The sequence below is a fragment of the Kogia breviceps genome, chromosome 18, assembly GCF_026419965.1.
Source record: "Kogia breviceps isolate mKogBre1 chromosome 18, mKogBre1 haplotype 1, whole genome shotgun sequence".
Lineage (NCBI taxonomy): Eukaryota > Metazoa > Chordata > Mammalia > Artiodactyla > Physeteridae > Kogia > Kogia breviceps.
In genome coordinates, this window is record NC_081327.1 from 41,724,113 (window position 1) to 41,738,635 (window position 14,523).

At 35.8% G+C, this 14,523-nt stretch overlaps 1 protein-coding gene across 9 annotated transcripts in view; it reads left to right on the plus strand.

Annotated features, from left to right (window-relative positions):
• NFAT5 (nuclear factor of activated T cells 5) overlaps positions 1 to 12,359 on the plus strand; it is a 131,234-nt gene extending 118,875 nt beyond the window's left edge. For all 9 annotated transcript variants that reach the window (XM_067018255.1, XM_067018257.1, XM_059044784.2 and 6 more), the window contains 3 exons: positions 644 to 3,143; positions 3,798 to 4,041; positions 4,490 to 12,359. In XM_067018255.1, the coding sequence (XP_066874356.1) occupies positions 644 to 3,143; positions 3,798 to 4,033 (2,736 nt within the window). In that variant the 3' untranslated portion in view covers positions 4,034 to 4,041; positions 4,490 to 12,359. The remainder of the gene's footprint in view (positions 1 to 643; positions 3,144 to 3,797; positions 4,042 to 4,489) is intronic.
• Positions 12,360 to 14,523: the final 2,164 nt, after the last annotated feature.

Genomic DNA, 14,523 nt, shown 5'->3' on the forward strand with positions numbered 1-14,523 from the left:
TTTATATTCAAATAAAATAGCCTGCAAAGCAACTTCCAATATAAATTTTTTTAACATCTTTATTGAAGTATAATTGCTTTACAATGGTGTGTTAGTTTCTGCTGTATCACAAAGTGAATCAGCTATATGCCAATATACATTTTTGACAAGGGAGGAATTAATACATTAGCTAGACCTTTGTTATGTGTGGTATTAATGAAAGTACTGGTTTTAGCATTTTCAAAACTAGAGACATTTTATTTCCTTTTCTCCACCAGTCTTTTCCTATAACTCCTTTTCCATTTTTCCTTTGTTCCCCCCTCCCAATAATGTTACCAGTGATCCACAAATGGAGATATTTTTTAATTGGCTATTAATTCATGAACCATAGAATTATTGTGTTCTAACTCTCTAGCAGCTGATTATTCTTCTACTTCTACTTGTTTGACTATCTTTGTTTATAATACTTATTTAAAAATCCCGATGACAGTAAGACATAATGTTATCACTGAGTATCACAGTCTTACACCTGTTTTCCAAATAATAATACAGAGGGGAAAATTGGCCCTGCATATGTTTTTATAATAATAATAATTTTTGAAGTATCATATGAGCTCATTTAATATTTATATATACATGTTATTTGGCGATTTTTATTTTTTAGAGTACAAAGACAGTTGGATCCACTCAACAAACATTAGAAAATATCTCTAACATAGCAGGAAATGGGTCTTTTTCATCATCATCGTCATCTTCCCACTTACCTTCTGAAAACGAAAAGCAACAACAGATTCAGCCCAAGGCATACAACCCGGAGACCCTGACAACTATCCAAACACAGGACATTTCACAGCCTGGTACCTTTCCAGCAGTTTCTGCTTCTAGTCAGCTGCCCAACAGTGATGCACTACTGCAGCAGGCTACACAGTTTCAGACAAGAGAAACTCAGTCTAGAGAGGTATTACAGTCAGACGGTACAGTGGTTAATTTGTCACACCTGACTGAGGCATCACAGCAGCAGCAGCAGTCACCACTACAAGAACAAGCACAGACTTTACAGCAGCAGATTTCATCAAATATTTTCCCATCACCAAATAGTGTGAGTCAGCAGCTACAGAATACAATTCAACAGCTGCAGGCAGGAAGTTTTACAGGCAGTACTACTAGTGGCAGCAATGGAAATGTTGACTTGGTCCAACAAGTTTTAGAGGCACAACAACAGTTATCTTCAGTTTTATTTTCTGCTCCAGATGGTAATGAGAATGTTCAAGAACAGCTTAGTGCAGACATTTTTCAACAAGTCAGTCAAATTCAAAATAGCGTAAGCCCTGGAATGTTTTCCTCAACAGAGCCAGCAGTCCATACCAGACCAGATAATTTAATAGCTGGAAGAGCTGAAAGTGTTCACCCACAGAATGAAAACACATTATCTAATCAACAACAGCAACAACAGCAACAGCAAGTGATGGAATCATCAGCTGCAATGGTGATAGAGATGCAACAGAGTATCTGCCAGGCAGCTGCCCAGATTCAGTCAGAGCTATTTCCTTCAACTGCTTCTGCAAATGGAAACCTTCAGCAATCTCCAGTTTACCAGCAGACTTCTCATATGATGAGTGCGTTATCAGCCAATGAGGACATGCAAATGCAATGTGAATTGTTTTCTTCTCCTCCTGCAGTTTCTGGAAATGAAACTGCTACAACCACCACACAGCAGGTTGCAACTCCTGGCACTACCATGTTTCAGACATCAAGTTCAGCAGATGGAGAAGAAGCTGGAGCACAAGCAAAACAGATTCAGAACAGTGTCTTTCAGACCATGGTCCAAATGCAACATAGTGGGGACAGTCAACCTCAAGTTAGCCTTTTTTCATCTACGAAAAGTATGATAAGCGTTCAAAATAATGGTACCCAGCAGCAAGGTAATGGTTTATTCCAGCAAGGTAATGAGATGATGTCACTCCAATCAGGAAATTTTTTGCAGCAGTCTTCTCATTCACAGGCTCAACTCTTTCATCCTCAGAATCCTATTGCTGATGCTCAGAACCTTTCCCAGGAAACTCAAGGTTCTATTTTTCATAGTCCAAGTCCTATTGTCCACAGTCAGACTTCTACAACCTCCTCTGAACAAATGCAGCCTGCAATGTTTCACTCTCAAAATACCATGGCTGTGCTACAGGGCTCTTCTGTTCCTCAAGACCAGCAGTCAGCCAACATATTTCTTTCCCAGAGTCCAATGAATAATCTTCAAACTAACACAGTAGCCCAAGAAGAACAGATTTCATTTTTTGCAGCTCAGAATTCAATTTCTCCACTTCAGTCAACATCAAACACTGAGCAGCAAGCTGCATTCCAACAGCAGGCTCCAATATCACACATCCAGACCCCTATGCTTTCCCAAGAACAGGCACAAACCTCCCAGCAAGGTCTATTTCAGCCTCAGGTTTCCCTGGGCTCCCTTCCTCCTAATCCAATGCCTCAAAACCAACAAGGAGCAATCTTCCAGTCACAGCACTCAATGGTTGCCATCCAGAGTAACTCTGCATCCCAGGAGCAGCAGCAGCAGCAGCAGCAGCAGCAGCAACAGCAGCAGCAACAGCAGAGCATTTTATTCAGCAATCAGAATACCATGGCTCCAATGGCATCTCAGAAGCAGCCACCACCAAACATGATATTCAACCCAAGTCAAAATCCAATGGCTAATCAAGAGCAGCAGAACCAGTCAATTTTTCATCAACAAAATAATATGGCCCCAATAAATCAAGAACAGCAGCCCATGCAATTTCAGAACCAGCCCACAGTTTCCTCACTTCAGAACCCAGGTCCTGCCCAGTCCGAATCATCACAGACCTCCTTGTTCCATAGCTCTCCTCAGATTCAGTTGGTCCAAGGGTCACCCAGTTCTCAAGAGCAGCAAGTAACACTCTTCCTCTCTCCAGCATCCATGTCTGCATTGCAGAGCAGTATAAACCAACAAGACATGCAACAGTCTCCCCTTTATTCCCCTCAGAACAACATGCCTGGAATCCAAGGAGCCACATCTTCACCTCAACCACAGGCTACTTTATTTCACAACACTACAGGAGGCACAATGAACCAACTACAAAATTCTCCTGGCTCTTCTCAGCAGACTTCAGGAATGTTCTTATTTGGCATTCAAAATAGTAAGAAACTCTTTCTAATTTCTCATTTCTTAAATGTTATTGGTCGAAATGGTCACATTATTATTACTAGAAGAAAGCACAACATAGTGGTTTTAAGAGCACAGATTGTAGTTAGATGGAATTGAGTTCAAATCCCAGCTATACCACTTACAGACTGAGACCTTAGGATATTTGACCTGCATGAGGCTCAATTTCCACATCTAAAGTGGTGGTAATATTACATACTTGAAGAGGATATTGGGAGGATTAAATGTGGTAACATATAAATGTATGTGTTTGCCATTTTAAGATATAAACTTGAAAGGAAAATGAAGTAAGAATGACAGAAAATTTTTCAGCCAATTAAAGTAAGTTTCCAAGGAGGTAGAAAACCATGTTTCTTTAAATGTTTATATAGCAAGGAAATTAGATAGGACTTAACTTATGGTGATAACTAAGCATTGTTGTATTTTTATACTGCTTAGAGGAAACCTAGGATGAATTCTACTACTGTTCAATGAAAACCTTTTTGGAGGCTGTCAGGTGCCTCGCTTTTAACTCTATAATGAGCAAACACAGTAATGAATTTACCCCAGCCACTAATAAATACCTTCTTATGAATCTTACCAGAAAATAACTAATCAGGTAGCTTCTCTATTTTAAATATCTCTGCAGACTGTAGTCAGCTTTTAACTTCTGGACCAGCTACATTGCCAGATCAGTTGATGGCCATAAGTCAGCCAGGCCAACCACAAAATGAGGGCCAGCCACCTGTGACAACACTTCTTTCTCAGCAAATGCCAGAGAATTCTCCACTGGCATCCTCTATAAATACCAATCAGAACATTGAAAAGATTGATTTGCTTGTTTCATTGCAAAACCAAGGGAACAACTTAACTGGCTCCTTTTAACTGGATATGTGAGTATTGCATTTTGGCTTCTTTCTTATTAAAAAGTATCAATAAATTTTATTATTCTTGGCAAATTTGAGTTAAGTAATAACGCTGTTAGGACTCTGATCTTTTAAAATATGGCTTTCTCACAAGATGGTACTTTTTTACCCTAAATAAATTACTCTGAATGATAGCTTAGGTCATATTGTTAATACTGGGCATTCCTTCTGGCTCTAAGCTTCTTTTCCTTGGAATGACAGAACATCTGATGAATGTACTATATATCAGATATAATTATGTCTCATATCTCCATTCCTCAAGAACTAAATACTGAATCTGAAAAGTTTGACACTATAAATATGATAAAGTATCATTTGTAGTACTGTAATATACTTCGGGATCATTCAGGGCTACGGGAACTTTGTAAAGGCTTTCCCTCCCTATTGAGTTATATTAAACTTCTTCTTTTTTTAGAAATTCCATGAAGAAACTCCTGATTTCAAGATACCCTGAGATCTTGTGATTCCATGAGGATTATTGAACTGTTACTTTAAAAAGAAAACAAAATATGAAAAACTGTGATTGAATAAATGGATGGATTTTACTTTGACTGCAAAAGAGCACACCTATGCTGCCTTTTGCAGTCATTAACCACCATTGTTAACATCTTTTTATTTTATATTCCTAATAACAGTGATGACTGAGAATCTATTTGAGTTTCCAGCTGACAGAATTAATTGTTGCTATTTTCCTAGGCATTATTTCTTTAAAAATACAGTTTAAATTGATAAGCTGGATCACTCAGTTATTATTGCTATTAGAAAATAATTCATGCTTCATGTTTACTTTTGTTCTTCATTCAGATTTTCTTTCCTGCATTTAGTCAAGTAGTGGCTTTTGAAAAAGGAAAGTTCAAATCATAACTTAGGCTGTGATTTTTCAATATGAAAAGCACAGCTATTGGCCAAAGTGAAGCAGTCTTTATTCAGTTTTTATAGAGAAACTGAAGGGGTAACATTCTGACAGGTAAGCTGTATTTAGAGAGCTCTACAAAGATAAGAGGACTCTACTTATCACAGACAACACACTTACAAACTGGGAACAGCTGGAATGCTATTGATTTTATTTTTCAGAGTTGTTAATTCTCTGTGTTTCTGTTAAGGGTTTTAGCTATAACTGTGCATAGAAAAATATAAACATCTTGCTCTATTTAAAAATGAAGGGGATAATATATGGTAAATTATGTTCTGATATCCTCCTACAATAGTTAAAACTGACAAGAGTAATTCAAGTCTGTTTTCTTCTTATCCCTGTCTTGAACTGGTATTCCCTTTTTATGTTCAGCGATACTGTTCTTCACCTCTTCTTCACTTTATTTTAGACAATTAGTAATATACTCTACTAGCTTTGTGATCCTGTAGTAACTTAAATGAAAAGACCACTTTGATCTGGGGTAACCCAGCAACTCCTGCAGCACAGGCCGGGGGGTATCCTTTCAGGAATGAGGGGAGCTGACTCCTGAGAAATAAGAAACAATGCATTTTTTTTCCATGAACGGTGCTGTTCTGAAGTCTTCAAATTTTTCTCTCTAATAAGAAACAGTGTAAATGTTAATCTGAAAAAAAAAGACAAACTGAAGTTTCTTGAAACATCACTTCTCCCTGAGCTGCAGTGAGTGTAATTCACTTGTCACCTCAGTGCTTTACAGTTTGAAGTGGTCACTTATCTGATGGTTCCCACAAGCCTTAGGCTTTACAGGGTCATATCGTTGACTTAATAGGAAGAATTAATTTGTGTTACATCTATAGAGAGCAAAATAACACACTCCAGAACTTGCAGTTGTAGCATTAGTTATACAGATTTGGGTGTTCTCACCACCCATGGGATGCCTGCTTCTCTCTGCAACCTGTTGTCTGGACACATGCTTATGTCTTACTCTCCTTTTGGCATGTAGAAAGCTGTTAATACAGTTTAAGGCCAAATTGTGTGTGGCTTCTATATGTAGATAAGATGTTTTGGCATTCTTGTCTGTTTCATTTATTTTTTAAGTGTGCAAAAAATAGCCTGTTAATTGTTTGTTGAAGGCTACAATTCTGTTTTTTATTTTTATTTTTTCTATCCAATACATTTAGCTGAACTTTGTGGAATTGTGGTGTTGGTTTTGTTTATACAGTCAGATTTTTCCCCCTTTTTGTTATGGTCTTCCTTGGTTCTTTGTGCTCTTCTTTAATTTGTTTTTTCTCTTTGTTCTCATTTATTCTTCCCTCCACCCCCAACCCTTTCTTTCTCTCTCTGATTGAGAGGCATTGAATTATGTTTTCAGTAGTACAGGCTTCTTGCCGATATGAAGGGAACTTTTCAGAAAGAGACCTACTCTGGGTCATTTAATTTTGAATACAGTTTTCAATCGTTCAAGTTTTGGATGGTTTATATCTAATGTGTGTTTCATTTTTTTGGAAAGCTATATTTTGTATTTAGGAAATGGTATACTATTTTGCTATTTGTACTGAGTGAGTACATTGGCATAAATATAGAAATTTATATATATACATATATATAAACTATTCTTTTTTTGCCACACATTTTTGTGGTAAATTTGTGAGTTTGTCTGATGTTCTACCACAACGTGGCGTCTGATAAAAGTGAGGGGGGGGTTTGTTATGTCTTTATTGAGTATTTAAGTATCTTTTGAAACAAATGACCTTTTCATCTGTGGCCATTCCATCAGGCGGTTCCTTGATGTGATTAGTGGGCTAAAGGCAGCTCACTGTGTGTTCGCTGGATCTTTCACTCAGCAAAACGTTAGAGTAAGGAAACCCATCCAGGCAGTTGTGTCAAGTGGAGTTTCACAAGAATGAGCCATTCAGTCTTTGCTCACTATATATTTAATATTTTATTATTGTTGTTATTGTTATTATTAATTGGCTTTCTGTATTCTATGCCTTTTATTTATAAAGACACTAAAAAAAACCCCATGTTTGTAATTTTAATAACATTTTCCCCATCTTGTAATATCCAGAGCTACTTTATAAATTCTCTAAACCAAAAGCATTTTCCTCAATATATCTCTCTCTCCCCACCCCATCAGGAAAACTTACCCAGTATAGTTCAGGGTATGAGAAGGACCACACAATCCAGTGCTTCAGTTTTAAAATGTAAAACTCTTTAACTGCAGAGGGTTGACTCACGTCAGTAAGCTTATCCACTGGTATAAAAATAAGAAGTAGAAATAAAATGCTGTAAGTTTATTTCTGAGTTTTCTGAATTTTTTCCCAAGAGATTACACAGGAGACTCAGGAAGTCTATTTGTTCATCAAGTTCCATTTAGAATGTTAACACTGCTGTATGGATAAAGTGGTGGCAAGAAGACTGGCTTGGGTGCTGACTTCTGTTATTTAGCAAGAAGTTTATCATTTTAAAATGCTGATTGCCAATGCCAAGTCACCAGGGACCAATATTCTGTTTTATAATGTCTAAGTTTAGAACAGAACATACACCTGAACTGTAGTGGTTTGATTGGATGGAGGCAGAAAACCCAATTTTTATTTTCGTAAGTTTTGTGGTTATTTGTACAAGGGCTGTGCTAAGATACCATATTCTTATTCAATAATGATGGATTTTTTTTTTTTTTTTACATTGTTAAGTGTTCCTTACCCCTAAAAGGTCAATGTTAAGTATAGCATTCAGAACATACTATTTGGTTACAAAAAGTATTCGTCTTCTTATTGAAGCGTTAGCTTAGTGGTCAGTGGTTGATACTTGTGCTAATAATGCAGTTTCAAGATTACTGTTACAAGTTATATCTACATATAGGAGAGACTCCATGAGCCAACAGAGGCCTTGGAAACAACAATTTATTACATTTACTTATGGCAGAAGGACCTAAATAAACTATAAACCACATTTTATTCCTTTTTATTGTTAACATTCAATTGTTCTTCCTTTTAGCAACTCACATTAATGCTTGGAGCTTACCTGTGTGTCTGCATGAGTTCACGTGTGTGTGTGTGTGTTTTATTCCTTATTGTCATTCCATTGTATATCCACAACAACATGGGAGAAAATAATTAGAAGTCATATTTTGCTTCTGAGCTTTATCATGTTACCTTACTCTCATTACAAATAGAGTATCATGTTGTTATCTAACCAATGCGAATCTGTTTTCGCCAGTCTCCCCAGAGCAGGTTTTTAAAGGGCTTTGTTTATTATAGAAGCAGTATTAATGAGGGCCCTTCCTTCCCTTGTTTTTTTGTAATACTGTATATGCTGTAGTTGGGAATTTCATTATAGTGCATTTCTTGCCCATCAGAACCTCAGTTAATCTGCCTAGGAAAAATTGTGTCAAAGGGAATGAGAAAAGAAGTTATATATTTGAGTCCCTCCAGAACTAAGATAATAATTCCTTTTGACCATTTAAGCCATTATAGATGCTTATTTTGGAAAAGTGAAATCTGTTTAGATGCATCAACAATTATAGACCAGAAATTAAATGCTTTAATAATCAAAAATCTCAAATTCAGCATGGTTTATAAATATTCACTAGGAGTAATTTGAGAATGTTTCATCTTTCTGGTGAGAATTTCTGTTCTAGTATCTGTTTTCCAGTTGATTTTTTTCTAATTAATTGAAAATTATATGAGACCTATTAGCTTTACTCTGCTTCATGACCACAGGCTTCATCCCTAACCAAGACAGCCACATTATATCTGCATGCCTTTGGTTATATGGAGAGCCTTAATGAGAGAGAGAGAGACTGTATATAGTTCATCAGCTTTAGAATCTCATAACATGTATTAAAAAAAGGTTTTCTTCTCTGCTTATTTGTGTCACTAGAGCTAAATCATGAAAATAATGTTCATACTGTAGTAAATATCAGAATAATACCTAGAATATCATTTGTGAATTGTCCCAGTACTCTAATTACTTCTTTAATTCCCATTTGTTTTCGTGTCATTCTAGCCTCATTTATTAATAAAATTCTATTTTTACTCCACTTTCTCTTTCAGGAAATTTTTTTAAATTAATATTTTATATCTAGATTAAATGCTTATGGAAAAGTGCCTTTTTACCATGTTAGTGCCCCTTTCTTGTAATTTCATTTTTCATTGTTGCCAAAAACGCATAGCAAATGACTTTAATAGTCTCAACTTTCATTGTTTCTATTTAGTCATTCTTTTCTCCATTTCTTGATCACCGTAGAAACAACTTCATAACTCTCTAACACCCTTTGGCATAAGAGGAACAGAAAAGATACATAGCTAGAATTGTTTCTTTGAAGGAGGCTAAGTAAAAGAGCACACAATTATAATATTTAGCCTTTATAGAAATTAGCTAAATTTGTCTTCATCTTGACCAACTAATAATATGTCTTATCTGAATGGTATCAAAAAGTTTACTATATGTGAGACTATGTACACAAATGTGGATAGTTAAATTTCAGAAAAGAAGTGTTTGAAGCACCTTCTCTGATCTTTATTATAAGATGGGTGAAAATAAATCACTAACACATAGTTTAGGTAAAACTTAGTAATGTCAATTTTTCTAACCATACGGAGTCAAGTAATTCATTATAGTGTACTTCTTGTCCATCAGAACTTTAGAAATCTGCCTATGACAAAGTGTCAAAGGAAATGAAGTTGTATCTGAGTCCCTCCAGAACTAAAATAATTCCTTGCAGCCAAATACAGTTGGATTGAGTATCCCTCTGTTTTTTGTTAATTTTGCCTATGTTCCAGCTCCTTACCATAGTGGTGGTGCCTGAAGAAAGAGCCGTCAGCAACAAACAGGTCAGGAAAGTAGTATCTTAGGGATAGAGCTGCTTTCCCCATGTGAGTATTTCCGTGACTGTTAGTGGCACTAAAGACTGCAAACCTTTATGCAATATTCTCAATACCCTAATGATATTATGCACTTTAATCATTCCAAAGAAGTCAAGAATGCTGTATAGTGATGATTCCTTCTTGATGAGTATATCTTATCTGTTTAGAATATTTATGACCCTTTTTATTTTGGATAGACAACTTGGTATGTTATGGGAATATTTTCTAAAATGTATAGTAGGACTTAAGACTTTGAAATCTAACTGACTATAAGGGGAAATTATTATACTTCAGAAAATCATTTTAGAAACATTAAAATGTTCATCTTTCTAATTATATGTTTGAGAGTTCATTAAAACCAGCCCTCTTCCTATATTTTTTGTTTCATATTAATAGCATTATAGTATATAGTTTTCTACATATATAGTATGTATAAACCAATGGTTCTCAAAGTGTGGTCCTCAGCCCACCAGCCAACATCTGTATCACCTGGGAACTAGTTAAAAATGCAAAATCTTGGGCCTTATCCCAGACATAGTGAATCAGAAACTCTGGAGTGGGACTCAGCAATCTGTTTTTTAACAAGCCTTTCAGGTGATTCTGATATATGCTAAAGTTTGAGAACCACTGGTGTAAATTGTATACAGTAAGATCTAGAAAGGGCTTTTTTTTCCCACTTACACAGACAGTTATACATTGTTTTTAACGTAACTTCAATTTAACCTGGTTATCTATAATCATTTATTGACAATGATAATTTATTCTCAGTACTGCCCATAGAAATACAGTATATTTTATGTACATATACAGTTAGTCTAGTTATTGATAATTCAGTTAACTTAGTTTGGCATTTTCATACCACTTACTAAAAAGTTTACATTAAATGACTGATTTAAATATATAGGTGCAATGTTCTGTGTTTATTTTAACTATTATGACAGTTAAGTAGCTAATACAGTTGACGGGTGCTAAAGTCTCCTGTTTATCCATAAAATGGGTACATTGTGGGCAGTGATAATAAAAGCTTTCTTTTCATTGCCTCTTACTTTACCAGCAGACCACAATTTTGGCCCAGCTAGACCAACTCTCAGAACAAAATTATTTGTCATTCCTTATATTTACATTTGTATCTGAGCTATTAAACAACATAGCTAGCCATGTCAACAAAGCACCTTATTTAATTTTTTTAATAGATAAATCTTCTTTTAAAATAGCTTGCTTTGTATGAGAATTGATGCACTAGAAATATAACTATCCTTGGAACTTATGCTTCAGACAAGATGTTAAACAAGACACTGTATTATTTAATTTGAGCATTTCTCCCTTCCCAGCTAGTTATATACATCCTGTTAAATGTAAACTAACCATAAGATAAGTGGATTTATTCATTCATTTTAATCTCCCTGTATAATTCAGTACCTCCATAATTGTTGGTGTTTACAAATCACCAATTAATAAACTCATGTAAGAAAAGTGAACATTTCAAAATGAAAATAATTGTACACTCACTTTATGAAAATCACCACTGCTATCTTTGCTTAAAATTAGCGGTGGAAATACAAGTGGCTTACTCTGCAAACTTTGGTGCTGGAAGTACATAGGCAAGCTGTTGGGAGATGCTGAAGCTACATTCCTCCTTTCTTGTTCCCCTTCCCCTCTTCCCCACTTTATTGCATACTGTATTTGTATATCCAAATCATTATACCATACCACAATTCTGTTCAACTCCAACTTGTAATATTTCCTTTAAAGGCTCTGTGTTTAAACGTATCACCCTGTTTTGTTTTTGTTTTTTTCCAGAAGTAACTTGCCTGATTTAAAATAGTTCGTATTATTATTATTTTAGCTAACGAACCTCAGGACAGCACACACACACACACACACCACACACACACACACACACACACACATCATGTTTGAGAGTGGCTTTGGAATCAGACTGTGTCCAATAAAGAACTGTCCTGCATGGAAGTGTTTATGATTTTCATAGCGACAAACTGATTCCAGTGATACTGAGCTAATTTCCTTCCATCTAATGAATGTATCTGCTCATCTTGTTCCCTTACATTGAATTGATAAGCTCCAAGTATTTATTACTTTTTTTGACAATTTTTACTGTTTCATTCATTTCTTTTACTTAGTCTTTTAATGAATATACTACAGTTATGTTATTAACCTGTTCTCAAGTGGTTTAGCTACCATTCTGCCATTTAATTTTTTTATTTAATTTTATTTGCTTGAGCACACTGATCAACCACTGAACTGCCTTCTTCCATTGTCCTGCAATGATGTAAGTAAGGGTTACATTTTTGTGTATATGGCTTTCATAGTTGGGATTTCAGAGCACTGACACCAGATATTTTCAGTTTATTCTCTGAGGGAATTTCATTTGCATCTATGTTTTTAGCTATCTGTGATAACTTGTTAAATATTAAAAAGATATTTTGCTTCTATTGGAACATTTGTATACTTGCAACTATATTTCTGTAAACAGCTGCAGTCAAAAATAAAACATTGAAAGTTTTCATTTTGTAGTAGTTAACTGTCTTTTTTCCTCAGATTTTATGAATGAAGTCATATCCGTGAATGTCAGTTTTGAGCGACACGAGTATGTGATTGAACTTAAAATTTCAGTAGGAAAAGGTATGAAATATAGAAATACTTTTGAATAGTTACATTGTACCAGGCAGTGTACCAAGTGACTTAGTGTAATAGAATTTTTGTTTGTTTTACTTAGTTTAAATGTTTCATGTTTAGTAAAACAATATATACATGTGGTGACAAATCTTATATTATGGAGGTACTTTTGATGAAAACCAAGTCTCTCCAGCCCTCAGTCCCACATCCAGAGGCAATCTCTTTTTATTTTTCTGTAAGTTATTTCCATATTTATATATATCAGAATGTGGTACATATATCACTAGTGGTACCCAAAATGATTTCAGGTGATACATGGGTAAACATTATTTTTAAACATATATATATATAAGATTTGGATGTACATTAGAAAAATATATAATGTGTCTACTTACTAGACTATGGGGAAATGTGAGTCAAAGACAAATACTAAATGAATACTAATACAGGTGATACATGAATATCATGTATGTGATATATAAATAACTGAAGCTTCAGAAGCACTACTTTAAACAGTATGCTTATACCTTCTTATCAAATATAGACTGTCTGTTGATTCTGTGAAAGTGACTGAATTTTTTAGCACATCCTAATGTATATATCTAAGTGAGTTGTCACTTCTGGAGTCTAAAGTGACAACAATGCTGCCATTGTTCTAAATATGTTTACAAGTTGTCCTTTGGCATTTATTGACTTCAGCAGCACTGGAAAGGAGTAATAACCAAATGAAATTAAATAAGTATAAATATCAAAAGTACTGGCGTCCAAAACACAGCGTATGTGGGCAAAAGACTGATCTGAAAATGGGACTGCATGTGAGTGGCTGCCAGAAAGGCTGATGCAATCCTGGGTTACATAATTTAAGTTACAGTGTGCAGAACAAGGGAGATAGCTGTCCTGCTTTACTCCAAGCTGGTAAGAGTCCTGCTCTATTATCTTGTGAGGAGCAGACAATTCTCAGCAGCCATATAATTAGGCCAGTAAAAGAACTGAACATCATTTATCCCTGCTCAGGACACAGAGGGACTCTAGAAGTATAAAAGCAGCTATAGTTTCTCGACAGCAACACTTAATGGTCTTTCTCTCAGGAAGACAATTGATTACTACTCTTGTGCTCTATTTCATGTTGTCATTGTCCCTGCCTGTATAGTATTTAAAGCATAGGCTCTTTTTTAAAAAAATAAATTTATTTACTTATTTATTTACTTTTGGCTGCGTTGGGTCTTCGTTGCTGCACGCGGGCTTTCTCTAGTTGGGAAGAGCGGGGGCTACTCTTCATTGTGGTGCGCAGGCTTCTCATTGTGGCGGCTTCTCTTGTTGCAGAGCACGGGCTCTAGGCACGCGGGCTCTAGGGCATATGGGCTCAGTAGTTGTGGCTTGCGGGCTCTAGAGCGCAGGCTCAGTAGTTGTGGCACACGGCCTTAGTTGTTCCGAGGCATGTGGGATCTTCCTGGACCAGGGCTTGAACCCGTGTCCCCTGCATTGGCAGGCGGATTCTTAACCACTGCGCCGCCAGGGAAGTCCAAAAGCATAGGCTCTTGGGTTTGCCTGCTTGGGTGAAGTTCTGGCTCCTATACCTACTGTTTAAGCTCTCCATTTCTCAATTTCTTTATTTATAAAGTGGAAAGAAAAATGAATGATCCTCTTAGGGTTGTTATAAGAATTAAGTAAATTAATCAGTGTAAAACTACTTAGTTCCTGGCACACAGGAGCTAAGTGCCTAATAAGCGTACCAGTTCTGTTGCTACTTTGCTCTTCTGCCTCTGGTGCACTGGATCCATATCCTTTTGCTTTTTCAAGTACATGCTCCTGTTCCTTTAATTGTCCTCTTTCTTTTTTTAATTTTTAATTTAATTTTTATTTTATATTGGATTATAGTTGATTTTATGTTGTGTTAGTTTCAGGAGTACAGCAAAGTGATTCAGTTATACATGTACACATATAATTGTCCTCTTTCTCCAGCATCAAAACCTTTTTCTCTGAGTCATACCCACTGGTTTATAAATTATCTGTAATGTCCCTCATCTCTTAAAAATATCAAACAATTTTCTT